This window comes from Octodon degus, unplaced genomic scaffold (assembly GCF_000260255.1).
Source record: "Octodon degus isolate 3935 unplaced genomic scaffold, OctDeg1.0 scaffold00030, whole genome shotgun sequence".
NCBI classification, from domain to species: domain Eukaryota; kingdom Metazoa; phylum Chordata; class Mammalia; order Rodentia; family Octodontidae; genus Octodon; species Octodon degus.
Window position 1 is genome coordinate 12,831,986 of NW_004524606.1, and position 25,883 is coordinate 12,857,868.

At 35.7% G+C, this 25,883-nt stretch overlaps 1 protein-coding gene across 1 annotated transcript in view; it reads right to left on the minus strand.

Moving 5' to 3' along the window:
* Nucleotides 1–25,883, minus strand: part of Cntn3 (contactin 3) — a 264,165-nt gene that overhangs the window by 210,699 nt on the left and 27,583 nt on the right. The window contains exons 2-3 of the mRNA XM_004629518.2: nt 22,730–22,856; nt 4,251–4,426 (exon numbers count right to left, since the gene is read on the minus strand). Of these exons, the coding sequence (XP_004629575.1) occupies nt 4,251–4,426; nt 22,730–22,856 (303 nt within the window). The remainder of the gene's footprint in view (nt 1–4,250; nt 4,427–22,729; nt 22,857–25,883) is intronic.

Genomic DNA, 25,883 nt, shown 5'->3' on the forward strand with positions numbered 1-25,883 from the left:
ATAACTATAGAGTAAAAAGTGCATAAAAGCCAATTTGAAAATGATTCCAGGGGGCCAAGGATATAGCTCATTACAATAAGTGCTTGCCTGGCAAGTGCAAAGGCCTGAGTTCAATCCACAAAAAAAAAAAAAAAAAAAAAAGCAAAAAACCAAAATGACCCCAGTATAGAAACTTACTCAATACTAAAAAGTGTTCACTATAAAATTAAATTGAAGGAGAAAAGAGACATGAAAATTTCAGTAAAAGAAAATTATGTGAAAGAAGAAAAGATTCACAGTGAAAACAAAAGTAGCTGATTAATATCTGGCAACAAAAAAAGTAACTAAGACATTTGGGAGAAGCGAGGCACCAAATGATGAAACACATATTATGGTCTTTTTTTTTTTTTTTTTTTTTTTTTTTTCAGAACCGGGGATTGAACTCAGGCCCTTGCGCTTGCCAGGGAAACGCTTATTCCACTGAGCCATCTCCCCGGCCCCGAAGCACATATTATGACAAGCTCTGTGAGTCAGAAGCAATGCAGCTATGTCTATTCTCAAAGCATGTGCTTAACACCATAATTAGGCCAAAGAAAGTGCACTGACACAAGCAAGGTATATGAAAGGAGCAAGGTTCCACAAGGAAACCAAAATTCTCATTATTTACAGAGATTATCATTTTCCAAAGAGAAAAACCCAAAGGAGCCCGAGACAGCGAGCTCACATTGTAGTTCACTTGGTACCCAATGTGCTCCTCAGCCACTGCACTTCTGTATATACCGGAACTGAAAGGCAGGGTGCTCAGATCTCACTCGATCAACGAAGTCCTATGTGGGTGGTTAAAGACTTCAATGTGAAGATCAGAACATCAAAACTTCTACTACAAGAGCAATATATTCGTTTCACAATGAGAAAAAAGAAGTTAAAGAATTCAGATAGGAAGAAAAACTATGAAGAGTGACATTTTAACTAAAATGAAAAATAAAAAAAAATATTCATTATCAGAATCAAATGTCACTCATAAGAAAGATGTGTTTGTGACAAGTGAAGAAGTGTTACTCTAGGACATACAAAGTACTCCTATAAGTCATTTTTTAAAAAATGTATTTGGTGTAGTTGCTCAGACCACAGATATCAGCGTGCAGAATTAGTAAGGGTGAAAATTCTAAACATTAACTGCTATTTAAAACAACTGGACTGGCCAAATAGCTCAGCGGATTGAAGCGCATGCAAGCAGGTGCAGAGGCCGTGTGTTCAATCCCTGGGCCTACTGTGCTGGCCCTGCCCCGGGGGCACACTGAGACAGCAATTGAGACTAGACATGGTAGCGCATGCCTGTAATCTCAGCTCTTAGGAGGCTGTAAACAGGCAGATCACTGAATCCAGTCTAGTGGCAAGACCTTGAATACCCTGTGGACCCTTCCCTAAAACACACACACACACAAAAAGATGGCAATTTTTAGAACAATAATCTCAGACATCCTTTATATTTGCTTGCATAATTTGTGCCCCTTCTTTGTATCCTATCTTTTCTCCCTTCTCTCATCTTCATTATTTAATCCTCAAATTCAGCTTCTTTCCATTATGCTCTATCTATTTTACCATTCAAGTTTTATTTATTCTTTCAGGAACTGATATTAAAGAAACAATATAGTATTTGCACATGTGGGTCTGATACATTTTACTTATGATTATAGTCCCTGCTTGCATTCAATTCCCTATAAAGGCTTTGAGTTTGTCTTTTTTATAGCTGAGTAGTACTGCATGGTATAAAAACATCACATCTATTCCTCAAGTGAGGAGCATTTTGGTTGTTTTCAAGATTTGGCCATGACAAACTCTGCTGCTATAAACACTGGTGCACATATGTCACAATGGTATGATGTTTTCAGTTCTTTTTGGGAAAATGCTCACAATGGGAATAGCTGGATTGAATGGGATCTCCAGTCCTTGTTCTTTGAGGAGTCTTACACTGATCTCCGTAGCAAAACCCTCCATTGAATAGCTCTCTTCTTCGTCTTCTAAATGTGCACCATTTCTAATGTCTTATCAATTATTATACTCTTTAACATAAATTTTACAAAAAGATTTAAAGGAAAAATAAATTTCTTAAAACTACTATGCAATTATTTGTACAATCTTGCTTAACTATATCTGTTAATCTGAGCAACAGATTTGATGACAAAAATAGATAATATAACAACCATTGTGAATTAGCTATTCCTGTTTTGAAAATCTGTAACATATGTATTGTATGTTACCCTGCTTCTGTCTTTTTTTTCTATTTATTTTTGCTTCTGTTTTTTACTCTTCAAAATAAAATAAAATAAAAATAAATTTTAAAAAAATGCATCAGTTAAAGGTTCTGACTATGCAACTTGGACTCATAGTGATCATCCTGTTTTCAGCCTCCCCAGCACTAGGATTATAGGCATGTGCCACTACACCCAATCTCATTGACCAGCCTATGTTCACAGGCTGGCCTGGCATGTGGTGCCAGGGATCAAACCCCAATCCGTATGCTTGCCTAAGCAGGCATTTAGTCCACTGAACAATCTACCTGGGTCAAAGAAAGTGATTTAAAAACTCTCCAAATAAACAAGCACTGAAGTTATACTCGTGTAACAGCAAATAATTGAGAAGATGTTTTCAACTCAAACAGTGTTTCAATTTACAACTTTCCTCACTTCTTAAGTTTTGAGGGTTTCACTTTATTGAATGGACTGAGAATGTTTACAAAAGAGATGCTTATTAAATTACAAATATTCTTTTCACTGTCATTTTATTAGTGACACTATTTTCAAGGAGCATGAAATTTAAGATAAAATTTATTTGCATTTCACTAACATTATAAGCAGTGTATTAACCATATTTTATATATTCATTTACCCATGAATTACATAGGAATGCTTTCTTCATTGATTCTAGAAAAAAATCTTAATAAGTATATAAAACACACAACATAGTCTGAAGAGCAGACATATATATTGAAAAATTAGATCATTTTTCATTGACAGCAATTTCCAACCATTTGCTTCCAACAAACCCAGTCAAGATTTCTCTAAACTGAAATCATAAGCATCTTATTAACAGGAGGGTCTCCAATTCTATTCCTTCTCTCAGTTAATATATTATTTTTTTTCCAGATCAGCAAACTAATGTTCTAGTATATCTGCTGCATCCTTGAATACCTTCTTTGATTATTTTTTTAATTGAAATCTGCATTGTAAACATATTCAGAAAAATTTTGTATTTCTCTGCATTAAAAGCACTTTTTAAAATTCTATTTGGTACAGGATCCCACTTCACAGCTTGGCCTCATAGTGATCCTCCTGTTTTCAGCTTCCCCAGCACTGGGATTATAGGCGTGAGCCACCACAGCTGGTCTCAGTGGTCTGCTCAGCACGACTAGGGGTGGAGCCGGCATGCATGTGGTGCTGGGTCAAACCCTGGTATCCGTGCTTGTCCAAGCTTGTGGGTATACTTATTTAAGAATATTCAATACTGCTTCTTCAAATACTCAAATAAAAAACTTGGGATAACAAAAATACAAACACCTTAAGAGATTACTGCCCCATTATAAGAATGCCCACAACCAATTTCAGCATTGTGGTGTAAAGATCTGTGCACCAAACTCATCATGGCCTGCCTTATAGATAAAATGTACAACTAAAATAAAGGAAAATCCATAGAGAAAACAGAAATGTAGAATTTTTTGAAGACACAGTGTGACTTTTCTGTTTGGGCCATGTGTTGCCGTGGTTCTGACCAACATGGCACCTTACAGTGGACAGGCTGTGCTGTGTGTCACTCATGACAGTACCAGAAAGCCAGCAACAGTACATCACCCTACATTATTTTCTTTTTCAACTCACTGTATGTTTTTTCTTGATTGATATAAGTCTAATTAAAATGCCCTTCAAGAATAAGGACTAAACTGGAGAAGTCACTTCTAACATAGTACCAAACAGAGCAGCAGCTCAGTTAAAATATCTCTGAGCTCATTTTCATTCTGCAAGCACAATGCATGCAAAATAGTAATATAGAACACACATGTGTACACACACACACACACACACACGCGCGCGCGCATATTAAGATCTGAGTTTTAAATTGTATAGCAACTCAGAAAATCATATTGAGTTGTTTACTCAACTTGTGTTCTGAATGTAATCTATATATGGTTTCTGAAATTCTAAATGTACAATAATTTATACAATAATATACAGTAATTTTCACTAGTTTTAATAGTTGTATAAGCATGAACTTACAGGCAAACTGGAGTTTAGCTTCTCTGCTGACAATTGTTCCAAGTGAATTTGTTGCAAAACATTGGTAATTTCCAGTATCCCAATTTCTGTTGGGGTTAAAAACCACAAGATTTCCACCATTCAACTTGTAACGATGCTCCATACTCAGATCAATATCACTTCCATTTAGCTGCCATCTGTGAAAAGAAATGTCAAGGGATTTTTCCTTTTCTTAGACTTTTCTCCAGGTACTTAGGATTGAACCCAGGTCATCTGTACTGAACTATATTCCAAACACATTTTTTTGAGATAGGGTCTCTTTAAATTACTATGCTTCCCAAGCTAAGCTTAAACTTGAGATCTTTTGTACCTGAGCCTCCCAAAGTGCTGAGTTTACAGGAATGTGCCCCCAGACCCAACCAGCATTTTAAAAAAATGTTTTGGTTGTTACAGGGTCTCACCATGCAGCTTGGACTCATAGCAATCCTCCTGTTTCAGCCTCCCCAGCACTGGGATTCCAGGCATACACCACCCCACCTGGACTCTGCCCTGCTCAGCCCACCCTGGGGAGGGCTGGAGAGGAACGTGGTACTGGGGATTGACCTGCAGTCGCTGCATTTGCCTAAGCCTGCCTAAGCAGGCACTTTAGTCTGCTGAACTGTCGCTGGCCCCCCAACAAGCATTTTTTTGTGCCTCATTCAGCCCACTCTGGGGCAGAGCTGGCATGGCATGTGGTACGAGGGATCGAACTGCAGTCCCTGAACTTTGCCTAACCGTGCCTAAGTAGGCGCTTTAGGCTGCTGAGCTATCTCACCAGCCCTAACTAGCATTTTAAATTTAAGAAAAACTCTACATTGTAAAATGTACTTTACATATTATTCCCTCATAACGTGACATATGCTATCTGAGTGAACCAATGTGACCATTATTTATCAGAAAACAAGCGTTAAAATGCAGTAGAAAGGACAACAAAGTACCATCTCAAAAATATTTTTAAGGGTTTTCTGAAGAGGTGAGACTAATTTAGTTTCTTCACACTAGGGAAAAATTAGGCTATGTCTTTATAGGCAAAGTTAAAGTAAAAGTTGAGAAAATTATCTAAGATACTTCAGACCAATCTCATGCTGACAATGAAAGTGGAAAGAGCACATTTCTTTGATTTACCAGACTGACTGAGCACATTTAATGCATTAATTGAGTAAGTGTTCAACTATTCTGATCAATTTGTCTGGGTAAATACCTGTCTCCAAGGCATTCTCCACTTTCCAGAGCAATCATAGTCCTATTTACAAAATGGCACACTGTGGCAAAAGACCCTAAACACCACACAGGGGGCCTGAAAAAATGGAGCCATGAACCCCAGAGACACACTTAGCAAAGGGAAGCCAGAAAGAAGAAAGAAGTTTGTTTTTAAATAAGTTTCAACTAGAAAAGTAAGAGTTTTTGAACAGTAAGTACATTAGACACATCAAATTAGATTTCACCTTTAAAAACTCACTCCTACCTCACAATTTCAAGGTCATATCCCTTATATAAATTTAGAATTCCCTTGCTTTGTTTTGGTCTTAACCATCCAGCAGAAAAGTATGAAAACAAGGTATAAAAAGTAAAGCTGTATTAATATGCTGAGCTGTAAGAGGCTCAAGTCAACAACTTCTGACTTTGCCAGTCCTACTAGCACTAGTATCCACTACTTTTATGGACTACTGGACTATATTGGATTGTTTTGCTGAATTCATGCCCCTACAATATTTAAATGGCAATTGAATACACATCTCTGACAAATCCAAACAGAAAAGGGGGATATAAATGGAGGACCATTTTGTAGTTAAAAAATATATACATATATCTGTATATACAAATTAGTTAGGATAGATATGCAGCTACTTTCTCTTAATTCAATGAAAAGAAATATTTGTACTAGTACTGTTTGGACAGGACATCATGTCTGCATCTTGTGCTATGAATAACTACTACGAAGACAACAATATGCAGTGTATTAATTATTTAACTGTACTACTAATCTGTTTTGAAACTGTCTCATTTGTATTTATTCCTCAATAAAATTAATAAAAAGGATATCATACAGTGAAAAAAACCCAAAAACAATAAATAAATACATAAATAAATAAATTTAGAATTCCATTTTCTAGACACAGCAATTGTAACAATAACACTGTCATCAGTTCTATACATTGTAGCACAGTGTGAAAATTGTCTTGCTTGTTCTTTACTTAAATATCAGAAAACAATGGCCATTTTTAAATGAGAATTTCAGTAAAACATTAGTAGGAGTTGTAAACTGCCCTCCATCTATTAATTCCCCCAATTAGGTAACTGTCCCCAATCTACATCATAGTTCTCTGATTACACAATGAGACATGTGAAAATTACTAATTCACAGAATATTGAATCTGTTCACCTTCACTGTCAAAACTATGTGGAGCCGGATGGTGCACGGCCTCTCAAGTGGAGGTGGAGCAAGTGTAAAAAATGTGAAAATGGATGAGAAGGCAAATAACAGGACAAAATAGCAAGTGTAAAGACACAATTTATATGAAGTTTAAAAACACCAACAGTAATAATGAAAGTAGAATAATGTCCTTTTAGTGGATGAAAGTGGCAACATCCATAATAAGCTATCATGAGGAGAAGGGGAGCCACGTTTAGGGACCATTCAGTGGGAAACGTAAAGCTTTTCAGCTTTACTTCCCAAAATAAATGGTGGTTTTATGAGCATTTATCATTATACTTTATTGTAAGTTGTTATCATTTTCTCCATATATAATACGATATAATGAAATTCAAGTGCCTGGTAAGAATAGAAAATAAGTAAGCCTTAAGTTTAATCTATTATTCCAAGTATTTTTTTTTTTTTTTTTTTTGGTGGAACCGAGGATTGAACTCAGGCCCTTGCGCTTGCCAGGGAAATGCTTATTCTGCTGAGCCATCTCCCCAGCCCCTCAATTACTACTTTAAAATTTGCTCTTTTTTTACAACCAAAGCAGTCTTAATATTCCTTAAAATTTCAGATACAAGTTTGCTAGGCCTGTAGCCACATTTCTAATGACAGAACAAATAGAAAGCAAGAGAAAAACTCTGAAACCCCTATTCTCTTACAATTAAAAGAACAAAATTAGAAAAGTAAAGCCAAAATCTCTTTTTGATGTTTGGCCAACTTCTGTGAGTTTTGGTTTGGTTATCTTGCAGGTACTCCCTGATTCTTCATAAACATTTAGCTTTCTTTGTAGGTCTGTTTGGACCTATCCCCTACCCTGAGACTTTCAAAGCCCTCACTAGCCCTTCACCCTCTTCTTCCTCTTTTAGTCCTAGAACTACAGAAACTCAGAAAAGTGGAAGTAAAGGAAAGTGTTCACCCAACTTTGTTTGAACCCTGTGAACTCCTGAAAAAGCACAGCAGCAGCAACTGTGTCATCTGATCATGCTTTAGCAATGCACAGTGCTGCTCTAATGACTCAGAATCTATACCTTAAGAAGAGTTCAGAAATTTTCACATGTACATTCGTATTTGAGAAGAAACTGCCTCATTTCATCATTTAGTCAATTTCCTATTTAACACCTTTGACTGTCAAGCTCATCATTCCTTATTGGGTCCCAGTGAGTGACAAACAGGTTTATTGGGTGTTTGTATGCTGGGGAACATTTTAGGTCCTAAAGCTGTGGCAATAGTACCTTGATTTTATGGATATTCTCTTTATTTTTTCCTATTTCCTAGTTATTGCTGCTGCCTACACCCCTTTATCTGGTCCCCAGTCTCTGACTGCACCTTGCAGGTAACAGCATGATGAACAGATACAGGATTCAGACACCAGCACTTATTGATCATTTAGTCCAGTCACCCATGACCATGAGCAAACAGTGCTTAACTCCTCTGAAAATCTGTAACAAATAGAGTGTGCCCTCTTTCCTGGAGGGTTGTCCCATGAATCTAATAAGACAATGTGTGACACTGAGCTCAGGATTGTCCTCCATGTGAATCCACAAGTGGGGGGATGCCATTATTGAGGTGGGAGGTGGCTCTCACCATACATGTGTACTTTGTCACCTCTTTGAAGGGATTTTATTAGATTCCCAACAAGCATGCGATGGTCATATGTCACCCGTTCCATTCCATGTTTTTGGTCATGTCTGCAAATGTGGAACAGACTGCACCTCCCACACATGGATTGTGTGCTATTGTGGCTGCCCTGAGAAGTTAGCCAAAGGTGGGCTGAGACACAGCCGGGCTTAACTTTTAAAGGATAAATCTGAGTGTAAATCACAAAGAAGCATATCTAACTTATAAGGTATATTAAGAGATTCAACATTCAAGTGCAAAAACCTCCTCCAAACTCAAATCAGGACTAATGTTGTTAATTTCACATACTTTTGAAAGGAAGAATCTTATGGCAGAGGTTGTGAATTCTTTACCTGTGAAGTACAATTTGCTTGAGGGAAATTTTTTTTTCAGTTGAAGTGTCAGAATATCTGGGGCTCAGCCATGTTTGATGGCTTCATTTGAAAACTGTTTTTGTATTTAGCTAATGAATAATAAAAGCAGAGTGGCTATATGGAAAATTACAAGGATAAATAAAAATATAAAAAGTACATCTTTATATCTATTTAATAGCTTGAAAGATTTAAAAGCTCATAAAATATTTGAAAAGATACTCTATTTCTGTAAATGTTGAAGACCTAAAAGCTATCATCCAAAAGTTTTGACTAAAGAATCAAAATAGAAAAACATATTCCATTATACATAAATGCTTCTCATTTTCTTTAGCTTGGTTTTCTTCATACAGTTACAATCAGTAGATTATTTCACAATGTGGAAAGGCATAAACTCTTCTCTTTAAAATATATTCTTGCAAAACTAAGAGCATGGTACATATGTTTTAGCTAATTCTTCAGAGCTGAGGTATTTTTAGCTATCTTCAAGAATGTTAGTTTTGTTTTAAAAAACAATATAATTATTTTTCTCCTTCCTAACACTATTCATCATTAAATGGAACTCATTCCCAGGTGATATAAAATTTCTCAGTATCTTATTAAGCACTTTTTCCTCTTGTTGAAAATTTATGAATTCAAAATTGCCTTGTTTAAACTCTGAAATGTGTAAATAATTTCAGTGTCTGGGCCTCCAATGGTTGAGAAGCAAAAAAAAAAAAAAAAAATCTACCTGTGTTTCCAATACAAAATACTCATATTTGAGCCTAAGTTCTTCATATGTCTTTTATTTTCATCTCACAGCTCTTATTTGACAAGGTATGTGTCCAATAAATTTGACACCAGACTTGTCTTTGTTTCTAATCAGACTCCATAAACACAACACTTAAGAGTTAAGGTATGATGTACATGGTATTCTTGTGTTAAAATATGGGATACTGTTAGAAATAAATACTTCCTTTTAGTTTGCAAATTCATGATCTTTTATATAACTACTTTTACCAAGGAATTTTAAAAGTACACTAGGAGTGCTGAGTATCAAAATACAATCCTTCAGAAGGGTAGAAATTATACTGGATTAATGTATATTTGCATACCCAAATTCCATTCCAGAAGGCCTAATGCAATGATCTGGAGCAAACTAAGACAGCACCTTGGCTCTTGGGATTAGGTACAGCACCATTCAATCATATAACATTTACACTGAGCTGCAGAAGCAGACTAACCTTGTAGCTTTAACTCAGTGGTAAATGTCACAAGATTAAGTACCTTTGCATACTCATCATGTTCCAACACTTTTGAACGATTTTATTAGTTCACTGTCAAGCTCTAGTGTTCAAAGGCTCATTCTACATGAATAAGGATTTGCTTTAAGAATACACAAGTGAGCATGGTATATTATTCGTGTTTCACAAATCTAAATCTCAGTGAACAAGTCCTCATCACACCCCTTGAACTGGCTTCCCATGGAGGTTCCAAGGTAATATCAATACCTGGAGATGCATACTTGGGATGCCAGACTTAGATATCCTGAGCTGAGGAAGTATACCTAGGTTCAGGACACTACTATGCCTGTTCTATCCTCTACACAGTAAGGATAATGACAAGTGAAGTGAACAAGCAAATAGGGCCATGCTTAGTATAATAGAATGACAAGAGTTTAATGCAGATTTCTACCTAAAAGAGAAATGCAAATACAATTTATTTAAAACAGCTGCAAGCCATTTCACCAATGGATTTTGAATCTTTAAATAAAAGCAGGAATATCCAGCCTGTACCCCTTCTTTCTTTGCTATCTTTTAAAAATACTTTAATAAAACTATTTTACAAAATAAGCTTACAACCCATATACATTAGCTATAATACCTACTGCATATTGTACTCTGTTCAAGACAATGCCTCTTCACTTAAAAGGAAGGCAAAAAAGGCAGGTTTCAGGTAGTTTAAAATCTCCTGGTAAAATATAAGGTTTCTGACAACATATTTTAGAACTGGTATTGTGTTTAGATGATGAAAATTATAATTGTTCCTTCCAGGACATAAACTACAATTATAAATGGCTAAAGGTATATTACTTACTGCCATCCAATACTAAAACATGAGGGAGTGAGGCAGATGGAGAGCTAGAATGACTATGTATGGATAGAAACATAAATTCATACAATAATTAAATCAGTATAAAACTCTATATTTACAGAGATTGAAGGTGCTTGCTTTCCAGCCCACTTACTCTATATCAGAGGATGACTATTTCAATCAATGCTCAACTTTACTATCAGATATTATACTTGATACATGGTAGGTGAAGAAGTTTCCTCAATAGAAAGCTAGTGATTAATCTAATCCTACTCCCTACCTTGGCAATAATCAATCTCTGTATAGTTTTCACTAACTGGCTATCTATATTGTCAACATAAAATCTCAAAGTGAGGAGTTAATGCATCACCGTTTCCATTTACCTTACTAGTTATTATTTATTTACCATACTGGATGCAACAACAATTTACCTAAAGTCACACCAGTATGCGATAACAGCTGTGAAGATAAACAGATTTTTCTTGCTGCCAGTATAATTGAAGGCCCCAAGCTCAAAGTGAGTCTTTTATTTGAAGTTGGTAACAGAGTTAGGGAAGTTCACCTCTTCAAATTGAAACTAATGAAATTGAAAAAAAAATTAGATGACTTTTGGTACTTTGGAAAATAATTTCAAAGTATACCTCGCAACACAGTTGACTGCAGAAAGTTATTATCATTCAGGATACCTACTTTACTGTAAAAATATGATCAGGAAGATGGAAGTATAAACACTGCAGAGAAAAACAAATATGAAATGTTCAGCTTCCCAGTAAAACAAAGCAAAAAATACCTAAATAACACTAACGTGTTTTGGGGCAGCTACTGGTTTGAAGACATAGGCCCACACTTAACACTTGGTAAATCCACAGGCAATGCCTTATCCAGGATTTGACAGGAAAATCAGGAAATTAATCACAGAAGCAATTTGTGGTTTTAGATGTGGCTTTCAAGTTAATAAGCAAATGCATTTGTGATCAGATGCAATGTTTGGTAATATGTTTATGGTAGTGATGAAAATAATTGCAGGCCTTGAAAGAATGAATGTCTAAATTTGCATATTCAATTCTTTATCCAAAAATAACTAGTTAGACTTCAACAGTAATTGCTGAAGATACAAATCAGTTAAATCATGCTGTTTCTCAAAACCTGAGTTTTTTAAATGTTTTATGACATAAATTCCCATCTCTCATCATTGATAAATATCAAACATATATATATATGTATATATGTATATATTTATGAATAAGGATTAGAGATATAGTGGATGAAAATGACGCTTCAGTTTATGCACTGGTTCAAACCTTAAAATTATTCCAAGAAGGGTTATAGAAACTGTTTGCTATTTTTGCCATCCCTGCATCCATTTATTTAGTTTTTCATATCAGCTCCCTCCATGTCTTTTGAAAATGTCATTTCTCAAGTAACTTGAGCCCAGCCAATGAAACCATTCCATGTCTCAGGGCATAGTACCGGTAACCTAACTCAGTTGATTTAATTTGTTAGTTCAGCATATTCATGTACTTTCTTCCTTCTTACCACACTGAAGAAGCACCAAACAAAAAAACAACAACATGAAATATGTCAAATATTGCATTATGCCAAACCACTTAATGAACAAATTCTGACCTCTTTATATTTTGGCTGAGTAGTAACTTCTGACAGTATTAGACGTATTTTCATTTTACATTTGTCTGACAGGATCCAAAGCTTTTGATGACACTAATGTTAAAGATGACTTCTCGCCAGACTTCTCCCTGCAGTGGCTATTAAGGGGACAGGACACATAAGCCTGGTTCCAGTAAGTGACCTTGGATGCCTCTAGGTGACCTCTCTTAAAATAGAACTAACAGAAAGGACTCAATCCAAAATAAACTACTTAACTATATCTGAACATGTGTGCCTTCATGGCATTCTTGTCTACTGAATTGTGATCTGATCCTTAATTCCCTTTGTTTTCCTCTTGTTGACTTTAACTTTATTCCATTTCACCAACTGAACATTCACTATTTGCTAGGCATTTATAAGGCAGGGATGAGGACTAGCTGTAGGAAAGCCACAGCCAATTGGGACAATCACATTTTGTCTTATAATACAGGAAGTCTGATGAAGTGGAGAGTCACAGTGCTGTGGGATGGAATTTATAACTGAACATATCAAGAAGACTTGAGAGAGAGAGCAGTACAGATGAGTTTTAGATCCTCTGACAAGCTGACACCTACTTCTACTTGCCTCAGGCGATATAGGATATTCTTCGTTTCAAGTTTTGCAATTACCCCAATATGTGTGAATATTTCATTATTGGTAGTGGCTTATTGCAGATATGGAAACAAGAGCTCCGCCAATGAGAAGTGAGGATGCTCAGGACGTTAAAAACCATTCAACTTGAAGATGACCGCAGAGAGATGGACTTAAAAACTAGCAGGAAGGTCCACAATCCCTTATAAATCAGAGGGACTGAGGAAAAGTATTCATTGTGGGGCATAAAAGTAAAATAATGATGACATCATGTATTACCTGATGAGAAAGACTGGGGTAAGGATGAATTGCATGTAATGAAAAAATGCTTCAAAAAGTCATGTACAGAAGCCAGGGATATAGCTCGGTAGCACAGGTACCTGCCTGGCAAGCCCAAGGTCCTGAGCTCAATTACCAGTACCAAAAATAAATAAATAAAACTAAAACACTTATCATGTCATAGAATATAGAGTATATTGCAGATAATATATAAATGAGGTTATATGTTTTATATACTATATATGCACTATATATTCTCTAAATGAAATATGCTTTTCCAGCATAGAATTTATAGTATCTACAGAGCATGAAGCGAGACAAATATAGTGCACGAGTAAAATGTGCAATACTTTGTGTATAACACAACTAAATATGCTTTTCTTTTGTACATGCACACCTTGAATAAATTGAAAGTGCAATTAGTGTACTGCTTTATTATCCTCTGACTCATCTGCCAAAAGCCCTGACAAGACCCACTGGATGAAATGTAGCTTTTAGAACTTGTGCATCCAAGAGTCTTCACACTGTTTTCTTTTTAATTTATTAAGAACAGCTTTTTTGTTCTAAAGAGTGAATGAAAATACTGTGGTCACTTCCTTGTGAAGAGAGAAATGGAAGGGCATGTGCAGAAATGCTTGAGAACAGGGCTGGTCTGGAGAAATGGTGTCTAGCAGGACACTCTAGATGTACAGATATGACCGAGCTATGTACGTTAGCCTCTATTTGCTTAAAGTCTTTATGATTGGGAAAGTTACAATTTAATTTAATCATTCATTTGATTTAAAGCTGAAGAGCTACATACAGTACTGGTTACCATGGTTGACACCCCAGCTCCAAAGCCTTGAGTCAGAAAGAGAGTTAGAAACACAAAGTCCACATGGACCTCACAGGGCTTATTTTCTTTAGCTTATGGAGTACTAAAAGGTAAAGCAGAATTAATACTCAAAGTACACAGATTCTGAGAAGGAGCCACGGCCAGGGCTGGAAAACAGGAATATCTGACAGGCTGATTTGAGTATCGTGGTATGCAGTCATTAATCAGTGTGCTCTTCCAGCAGGCCCCTCTTCTTCAGTTATGTGACCTGCCTGTCCCTTATTGGTATTTATGTATTTTACTACAGTCTAGTCTAAAAAATGGTGTCCTTTTAAATGATCAACAGTATTAGTCATGACCACAGATCCTCCCATATCAGGTCTTTCAGCAAATATTGGGCATTTCTAGCCCACATACTAAAGGAGAAACATCCTTCCCATATGAAAAGTACTAATACTTCCTCAGGGTAACCTCTTTCAGCACTCAGCAATTATGGTGGGACTGAATACTAATTAACCTTTAACTATGTGCTGGAGGGCTCAGGCAGAGAAATGTAAGATAAAGAATAAAATTCTCAATTAAACCCTAAGACAAGTAATTTCTCTTGAGCATTTCTCAACTTTTGGATTTCTAATGTGGTCAATTAATTGTTCTTTTTACCCAATGGGAAAATAAGAAAAACAAGGTTTCTCATAGGACAAGTTTGCCTCTGTCCAGAAGACAGACTTTGCTTTTTTTAAAGGGCACTCTTTTTCTAGGGCTTCTCAGTGGTTTTTTGTTTTGTTTTGTTTTGTTTTGATACTAGGAATCCTGGGTTTTATTCTAACTGTTTGGAAACACATTTATGTTTCTTTTAGAGATTTTGTGTGGCTTCTTAATTTCTCTCTTTAGCTCATTAATTATCTTCTTATTTATCTGCTTATATTTATAATTGATGTTTTCTTGTTTTGTTTTGTTTTGTTTTTTGTGGCACCAGGGATTGAACTCAGGTCCCTGCACTTGCCAGACAAGTACTTATTCTACTGAGCTATCTCCCCGGCCCTATAATCTATATTTTAAAAATATTTTCTGACTTAATGTTTAAAAAATCTCTATATGTTTGTTAATGTTATTAAGTTATTACATGTTTACATTATTTATCTATAATGTCTGAAGTATAGCAAAAATATAAAAAAGCAGGCATAGTTTCTTCTGGATCATTTAAAAATGATACAAGCTATTATGGTGCTGTTACTGGAAAAATGTAAGAAACAATAAAAGTCAGAGATAAATGTATTATCTACTTAAAGTTTTAAATACAAACCATACTATCCTATAGAAACTGGTTTGGTCTACTTCTCAAAAAATAACATAGAGATTTGTTTCTGTACTAGGAAAGCTTAATATTTCTCAGAATGAAAAGGCATTCTCTTGTGCTTTGAAGATCTCAACTTCTAGTGATATAAACACTTAGTTTAAGTGACATTTTACATAGGTTATATATCTTAATGAGAAAATCTTTAAAGCTATAATGAAAATGTCTGTTTTCTTTGGCTAAAAATCAAGGATTTGAACAATACCTAGCATGCTAACTTTCTTCATTTATCTTCAGTATAAAACTAATAAATCAATGTAAGTCACATACATCCTATTCTCTCTTACAGATTTTTTAAGTGAAATATCCAAATGCCAGCATAACAACCCAAGGCTATAAAACAGAAGTGTCACTGTCCAAATCACAAAGTTTCTTCCATGGCATATAAAAAAATACCTGGCATAAAAACACACAATTGCAACACAAACTCTGTGTGTGTGTGTGTGTGTGTGTGTGTGTGTGTTTCTAAGGCCCTAAATATCTGGCTGTTTGATAAAACTACACAAATATAATTACTCTAGTTATCATCAAATTATTTTAAGATAAATGCTAAGAAATACAACTCTACTATCTCAGAAAAATATCCCATCAGTCATTTACATAGATTCTTTATCTTATGAAAGCCATGACAATGAGAATAATCTTTCAATCCAGAAACAAAGAAACAGATGAATTTAGAAGTTTAGAGGATCTTAGAAAACTGACAGAATCCAAAATAGTATCATGTTAAATTGATTCATTCAAAATAACCCAAAAGCAGACATAAATCTACATATTGTATGTGTTTACGTCTGACTAACTAGCTCACAAAATACAATTTATTTTCTTATAATACAGGAAGTCTGATGAAGTGGAGAGTCTTTTCTTTCTTTCTTTCTTTCTTTCTTTCTTTCTTTCTTTTCTTTTCTTTTTTTAAATGGTCAGTTACCCTTTTCTTAGGTCTGTAGGCAGAAATGGATGCAGAGGAAAAGCTTTTTGTCATCTACACTCATTTAGAGGAGTAATAAGAAATTGTTATGATTATGGTAAAAGAACACAGTAAATGGGTTTGTTGTTGTTGTTGTTGTTGCTGCTGCTGTCATTTTGGGGGGTTACTGGCAATTGAACTTAAAACCTCATGCTTGCCAGCTACCTTCCCAGCCCTCATAATGAGTGCTCAGCAACTCTGTTAATGAATACTCTTAAAAGACACCTGGATTACCACTTGATGCACAAATATGCTGTACAGAGCTGCAATCAGTGAGTCCAGCATGTGCAGGCTTTGAACCATTTAAGTACTTTGGAGAACTATAGAAAGCCTGCAGGACGCTGGTAAACTCTGACCTTCCATAGCCCCAGGTACACAGATGTGGAGATTCAGCTGGTGCTGGTCCAACCTTTTAAGAACTTAGGAGGAAATGGAGTGGCCTGTGGGATACAGAAGAGCTACACTGTATGGGCCCAGCACACGCAGGGGCAGAAATTTCCAGGGGCCATTTATGAACATTGGCAGACTCTGGGAGGCTGTAGGACTCTGCTGGGTGATTTCTAGGAGCTTAAAAATGTGAAAATGCAGGAACAGAAGTCAATCTCAATCCTCTAGCCCACCCAGAACAAATCTAGGTGACAAAAGCATAAGAATTTGGACATCACAAACCTGAAATTTCTGAAATGATAGCAACTTGAGTAAAAAAGAAAAACAAGTCCGTCTGGCTACAGAGAAATAAAATCAGAAATAATTTCATAGGTCAAAACACAAATGATAACCATGAAAAAATTGTTTAGCACAGCTAAAGAAGACATAGATTTAAAAACAGAAGCGAATATAAAACTGATGAAAACACTGAATGAATAATACAGGAAAGAATTAAAACGCATGAAACAGATTCAAGCAAATATCCAGGAAATTGAGAACTCCATTGAAAGCTGCCAAAACTACTTGAATGAAACTGAAGATAGACTTTCAGACCTCAATGAGAGTACTGCAGATAATGAATGTGAAAGATCTCTCAAAACTAACAAGGAGCCAAGAAATAAAACTTCAGCAGCTACAAGACAATGCAAAGAAAAATAAATCAAGAATAATAGGTGTCAGTGAAGCAGCAGGAGACAGCACAAATGACATAAAAAGATTATTTGCAAAGGCATAGCAGAAAGTTTTCCAAACATGAGAAAAGAAACTGATATAGAGATAAACAAGGCATACAGAACTCCAAAGGGCCATGATCAAAATAAATCTACACTAGACACGTAATATTCAAGATCTCAGAAATTCAGCAAAACAATAGTATAATAAAATCTGTTAGAACAAACAGATCACCTACAATGGAATCCCATCAGAATCTTGGCAGAATTCTCAACACAAACCATCAAATCAAGAAGACCTTGGAGGGAAATATTTCAGGTTCTGAAGGAAACTAACTTCCTACCCAGATTGATGTACCAATAAAAACTATATATCAAATCCAGTGGTTAAATAATATACTTCTATGACAAAGAACAATTGAAGAAATTCATGACCATCAAACCAATCATACAAAGAGCACTAAAAGATACTCCCCAAAGAGACAAAAGTGATCACAGCTTCAAGAACAACAGTACAGGACCATCAAACAGAGCAAGCACTTAAGAAGAGGCAAAAAGTACAGAGCCTAAAACAAGAAAATAATATGACAAGGATAAGCCAATAAATATCAGTTATTACCATCAATCTAAATAGCCTCAACCGATCAAAACAGAGTAGCAAATTCAACAATATGCTGCATACAAGAAACACATTTAACTCAAAAGGAAATTCATGACTAAAAGTTGAAGGATGAAAAACATTCTTCATGCCACAGGAAATCAGAAAAAGGTAGGGATACCTATCCTGGTTGCTGACAATATCAACTTCAAACCAAAAATTTGCTCAAGCAGATAAAGAAGGTCACTACATACTTGTTAAAGGAAGGTACAAGAAGTAGCAATTATAAATATGTATGCTCCCAATGTAAGAGTACCCACCTACATCAGACAAATTTTAGCAGACTTGAAAAACCAAATGAACCAGAGCCCAGGCCCGGTGTTTGAGTGAGATGACCCGGGCCCCTCCGGATCCTGAATTAACCCAAAGCGCAGGCTTGGCATGTGAGTGAGATGATCCAGGGCCTGCCGGATCCTCGTTTGACCCAGAGCACAGGCCCAGCATGTGAATGAGACTGCCTGGGGCCCATGGATCTTCATTCATCCCACAGCCCAGGCCCAGTGTGGAACCTGCAGCAGAACTCCCTGCAAAGAGGCTAGAGGCAAGACCCACCCAGCTGATTCAGGAACAGAACATCTTCCCAGAGTGGCACAGAGGGTTCAGCTCCAAGGGCTACAACAGGAAGAAGTGGAGCACAGCAGCCAGACCCAAGCCACACCCACTTGGAACAGTTTGAACTTGGTAGATCTGGACCAGGTGCTAAGGCAATAACTCTAAGCTCTACACTGAAGGTCAGAAGTCAGCACTGTAGAAAATGACAAACAGAAGGAACAAAATGCAGTCTCAGGCCCCAAGCCCACCCAAAACAAATGCCAAAGACACTAGCATAGAAGAAACTGGAAATCACACACCTGAAATCTCTGAAATAATAGCGTCTGAAGTAAAGAAACAACTGCAGAAAGGTATAGAGGAAATCAGATCAGAAATAATTTCTGAAGTAAAAAAAATGATAACTATAATGAAAGAAGTACTAAGTGCTTCTAAAGAAGACATTGATAAAAAATGGAGGACAATAGGAAAATGATGGAATCCTTGAATAAGCAATATAGAAAAGAAATTGAATGCATGAAGCAGATTCAAAATGATATAAGCTCAATCACAAGCTGGCAAAACTGAATGAAAGTGAAAATAGACTTTCAGACCTTAAAGACACCATTGCAGCTAGTGAAAAAGTAAGAAAAGATCTCTTAAAAACAAATAGGATGCAAGAAAAAATAATTCAATACTTGCAAGAAGATGCAAAGATGAACAATGTGAGACTAATAGGCATCAATGAGAAGGAAGGAGTCAGTACAAATGATATAAAAAGAAAATGGGCAAAAGTAATAGCAGAAAACTTCCTAAATATGGGGAAACAATCTGACATTAAGGTAACTAAAGCAGGTAGAACTCCAAATAACATCAACCCAATTAAAAACACCCCCAGACATATAATAATCAAGATCCCAGAAATTCAGCACAGGAACAGTATCACTAAAGAAAAGAAACAAGGGGTGGGGAGGAGACAAAAAGAAAAGAAAAGAAACATTACATTTAAAGGAAAACCCATCAGAATAATGGCAGATTTCTCTTCACACACCATCAAGGCAAGAAGAGCATGGAGCAAGGTACTTCAAGTCTTGCAAGAAAACAAATTGCAACCCAGAATGATATACTCTGAAAAACTCTCTTTCAAGTATAATGGAGAAGTGAAATGCTTCCATGACAAAGAACAACTTAAGAATTTTATGATGACAAAGCTAAACCTACACAGACTACTAAAAGATGTAGAGAGGGAGCAAAATGAACACAGCTCCATGAATGAGAATGGAAAGAGCCCACCAAATAGGGCAAACAATTAAACCTAGGAGAATAAGAGGTTTACAAAAGCAGTCTTTCAGTTATTCTTTTGTATACAGCAGCAAGATATTTCCATCAGCATACTCTAAAAATGGACTTCTCCTGAACCCTATGGGTCATGATTTTGTCTGGATCTACAGGATGGATATCAAGGAAATAGCAGTAGCTCAGTCCCACAGGTGACACCTGGCTACCAGTAAGTGTTATGGACATTATCTATGTCCACAACACACTAAAACTTTGTGTGATATCCTATTCCCAAACTGTGAGAGGTGCTGCTCATTTATTTGTCATTCTAGTATTTATCTTATATTTTATTCTTAATAATTCTTTACTATCATGAAAACTTTTTCTTTTGTTCAATTGAAAAAGTTCAATTGTTTTGAAACATTTAATTTTATTAGTATTTAATTTTCAGAATATTGTTTAATCTTAATGTTTGTTTTAAGATTTATACTGTATCTTTGACTTACAATCTACTTAAGAGACATAGTATATTTCCTCCTAGTATTAGAAACTTTAAAAAGTATATTTCCATTTTCCATTGACTTTTTATTACTTCTTCCCTATATTTTATACACACACAAATATATGAAAACAATGTGTACATCTTGACATAAGATTGATACTTTTTCACAGAAATCTTTAATGACCTTTTTAAAAAATGTAACAATATGTGATTGTAAGAAAACAAATACTTCCATAAATTAAAAAAAGAAAATCCAAATGAGCAACAATACAATAAGAATGGGGAATTTTAACATGTCAATGTCACAAAAAGATAGATCTACTAGGCAAAAAAATCTGCAAAGAAATAAGAGAGGTAAACCAAACTTGTGAATAAAGTTTGGTATACCTTAAAGAGTGTTTCACCCATCAACAACAGAATACACATTCTTCTCAGCTAAATAATAAGACAAGACATGCTCCAAAATAGACCATATACTAGCACATGGACAATTCTTGAGTAAATGCAAAGGAATTGGAATTATTCTGAGCATACTATCTGATCATAGTGCAATAAAACTGGAATTTATTGAAAAAAGAAACTACAAATCATCATAAACACATGGAAATTAAATAACAATCTTCTGAATAACCAGTGGGTCACATATGAAATTAAAGAAGAAATTAAAAAAACATTTACCATCAAATGAAAATGCAGTTGCCACCTACCAAAACCTGTGGGATGCAATGAAAGTACTCTTAGGAGGAAAATTTGTAGTGGTAAATTCACACAATAGGAAAACAGAACAAGCCCAAATAAACAATCTTATGCTATACCACAAGTATCTAGATCAGGAAGAACAAGTGAAACCCAAAGCCCGAAGAAGAAGGAAATTATAATAACTGGAGAAGAAATTAATGCACTGGACATTAAGAAAACAATACAAAGTATAAATGAATTGAAGAGTTTTATCTTTGAAAGAATAAATAAAATTGATAAACCCCTAGCCAACCTAAACAAAAACAAAAACAAATGAAAAATTAATAATGGTATGTCTGCCAACCCAATCATAGTCCAATTTAACAATGACTATTGGCTTTTATTATTTTTATGGATAAAAATAACAATTACTGTTCAATATGGTCTAAATGCCCACTCATTGCCTTCAGAACTTTATTAATATAGAGGAAGGCTGGAGTGTTCTGCAGTTATAGTTAAGTTTGTACCAGCCCAGCAATAGAGAAAACAGAGTTCTTCAAGGGAGATATACAGTACTTAAAAATTGATGTGGTAGTGAAGTCACCTTGGACACCTTCTGAGCCCCTTCCACATAAGCACCACATGCTATTTATATTAATTCACCTCATTCTGGTGGGTCACCTTAGGATTCCTAAGGCTACACATTGTTAATACTTATGTTATCTAGTCAGGTAAATATTCGTCACATTCAGACAATCTATGTCTAAAATATTGATATTTTTATTTTAAGGTGATGAAAATTCAATTTTTATCTCTTCCTTTCTTATACCTTTTTATAATATTTGATAGTTTCAAGTGACTAGGTTCTTATTTACATAATCTTAAAAATAGAGCCACATGTGCTGGTGCATCCTGTGACTCACAACTTTGGAAGGTTAAGCCAGCAGAATTACACGTTTCAGCCTAGTCTGGACACCTAAGTGATTTGGTCAGATCCTTCAGAAAACAAAATTTTAATTGGTTGGGCATGCAGCTCTATGTGAAGGTCCTGGGTTTAATCCCTGGTAGTAGGAAAGAAAAACAGATAGTTAATGTGATAAAAACCTAATGAAAATCCTATTTTCTCTTCAAAATACAATCATTTCACTTCAGTAAGAATATATTTTAATCATCCATACCAAATTAACCTCCAAATATGTACCCAGTAAAATGGTAAAGGAAGGAGGAACAATGATTTTTTTAATTATGATTTTAGATTACCTTTATGATCAACTTGATTTTATCCAGTAATGGACAAGCTCCAGGTAATACATGTAAATTCAGCTTTATAAATTTAATTGCATTATATATCAAATAAAGAAAATATCATGCTTAAGAGATCTTACCATATTCTTTTGTCCAAAAATCATATCACACTGAATAATTCATTAAATATAGACCATATGGATTCAAATATTTATGTAATCAGATCTGTTCAATTTATCATAGAACTGTAGCTTCCAAAGAATGGCATAAACAGCTTGAAACAACAAAACCTCATAACTGCTACAACTGTTTTCCATTTGCATTCTGAAACTTTACACTGTACCTGTAATGAGGTGAAGGGTTGCCTCTTGCTTCACAGTTCAATGTTACTTTTTTATCTTCTGATCCAACAGGGAAAATGCTGTTGCTGGGTTCTTTGATAAACACAGGTCCTTGTAAGTGAAGCTCACCTGTAGGCATAGGAGAAATCAAAATAATCATACTAAGGCAAAAAAAAATTTGTAAAGCTGCATTTCAGGACTGAAAAAGGAAAACAACTTGTGCTTATTCTTTAAAATAGTGGCAGGCAGTGCTTCACTTAACCACCAAGTACATCACATGTTCTATAGGTACTGCTTTGTTAGGAAGAATGAATTTAGTGTTAAAATACATTGTTTTATTGATATGATCATTTTAAGTCATAAGAGAAATTTTATTAATTACTTCTTATATTAATACATTATATCTGCATGTTCTTTGGTGAATAAAATTTTATAGGATGCCCTTTTTAGCATAAGCTTCCTGAAAACTCAAGCTGACATCAAAATCCATGAAATATTTCAGTTATTTTTTTTCTACAGAATGTGCCGAACATATAAATTGTAATGTTATTTTCCTATTTTGGCAGTGAAACATTTCACATGTGGTGGGATTTCCATTTTATGACTAGCAAATTGAAGAAAAGGAAGCAGCACTGAAGAAGTATCCTTCACAAGGCATTCCTACTTTGGTTAAGAGAACTTCCACATAAAAGAAAATTTCTACGTACACAGAAAGAAAGCAAACCTCTCTCATAATACCATGTGTGTGTAAAGCAGTGAGCTAATGCTATCACTCAGCACTTTGCAACTGCAGTTGTATAATCATTGCCAGAGCATTTGTGAAAACAAACAAATGTTCCAGGGGATGTGGAATGCACATTCTTTTCCTTTCTTTGAACACTCAGCAGAATTGCAGAGGAGATTCTCTGCAGAAGAATGAATAAAATGAATAAAAAACACAGCAATAGACTTCATGAACAGTGAAACAAAGGAAACAAGATCACATAGCCCAGAAAGACTCTGAAACTATGAACTTATATTTTGCCTACTTCAAATACCAGTAACACTAATAAATACAATTTGTCACAGCAACAATAAGTTGACTATATGATAAACACAATAACTGTTGAAATGAGGAAAATAGTAGCAGCTTGACTTACAAAGTTAATATATATATGCCCTGATGTGGTCTTTAATCCTTACCATATCTAAGAGGTGAGAACCATAGTCATCTCCGAGGTGCAGCAAAGGACTATTTTAGCCAGAGAGTGGTAAGATGGCAAGAGTAAGTTCACCAGCCTTTCAGAACAGTAGACAAGCCAGAATGATTGATCCCAAAGTCCATGAAAAGTTACTATCTAGCCTTTTATGTGATGCATCTGACCTTGCTCCAACTGGCCTCTTTTCCCTCAGCTTTGGAGAGCTAATATCATTGTTGATAGGGGTGTCTTTGTTTAAGGTGGGGATGAAAACACTAGATCTTTGGATAAGGCTAGTCATGTTCACTAGCAACTGATCACAGTAGGGGATCAATCATAATTGAGCAAGGGTTTAAGTCCCAAGGATAAGCTAATACCAGCTGACCTGGAGAATGAGTTCAACCATTCAGCCAAACAATCTGTCTACACAGTGAAACAAAACATACACTTGTGGGCACTGGAACTTAGCAAGCTTCTCTGGTTGGCAATATACCCTGTGAGTTATCATCCGGCAGTGCTAGGAAGGCACTACACAGAGAAAGATAGCATTTGGAACTTTCTAGACTATTCCATGAGTCTCCTCCTTTGACTGATTTTTGGACAATTCCCTTCCCTGTAGTAAACTATAAAAGCTGCCAATAACTACTGTAAGTTTGTCTAGAAAATTATCTAAGTCGAGGGAGGTACAGAGCTCTCCTCAATTTGCGGGTGGCATTAGATTCTTTGTTGCCTTTTCCATGAAATCACCCTGCTCTAAATACCATCAGAGCTATCACAAGCACTGTGCCACTAAATCTCACAGCTGGGCCAGCTCCCAGCCTCTCTGCCTCCAACCTCACCACAGTAGTCCCCCTCCCTACATTCATGCTGTCTGAGAAAGTAGCAAGTTCTCCTCCATGGCCCTTGGACTTTACCTATCTTTCCTTTTTTTTAACCTATAAGAGGAAAATAACACAAGAAAGAGAAGCACATATTTTTCTTTCAGGGAAAACAACCACCTAGAGAAGAATTTAAAAACTGGAATTAGTAGACTAATTGGATTTAGTCTATTAAATGAATGTACTATCTTAGAAAGCTGAAAATACTTGTAATGTCTGCTTACAATACTCAGGAACAAGGCAGATTTTACCCAGCACTTTTTCAGCATAACTGCCGATTTACTACAGATGATTTATACATTGTACTCACTGATGGAAGAAGGCATGGTGTCATCATTCTGATGTACTCTCGTGTATGTAAAGTTGAAAGAAATACTAAATTAATGTGTTGTAAACATTAGCCAATAAAATGGAGAAAATGAAAGAAGAATGACATAGAGACAAGGAGTGTTTCCAGTGAAGAGGACAGGAGGCTGAATAATCTATCCTGTTACGTTCCTTAGAGAGATGTCCAGAACCAGAGCACAGCGCTCCCATTCAGGGTTTCCAGTTCCATGAAACTGCACTGCTCCAAATTCAGCATGAGGCCAAAATTAACCACCAACCTGCTGTTTTTCAATTTCAGGCTTTTTCAGCAACACTAGAGTTAATGGCCTGCAAGGCACACATCCACCATCTCTGAAATTTAAAGCTGCTGAAAGCTCTTTGGACCATCAGCCAGTGGGGAGCCTCCGAAGAATCTTAAAAAGTAAGCACAAATTAATAATTAAATGGTGACAAGTGAGTCCCCGCTTTGTGCTCAGGAAGAAACACAAAAGGCTCTCAATCTTGCTGGCCTGAAACAAAATAGGTTTAAGGAATGCTGGAGTAAAATGTTTCAGTATCTTGTCAGCAATATAAACTTAAACGGAATGTATTCTGAAGTCTTTGCTTATGTGAAATTCCCTTACATTGTATTCCAAATGAATTTTGATTCTCAAAAGGACAGAATCCTGACTATTCACACAGACATTCAGAACCACCAAAATGAAGCTTGAAAAAAAGCAAAGGGACCCTCTTTATTTATTTATTTATTTATTTATTTATTTATTTATTTATTT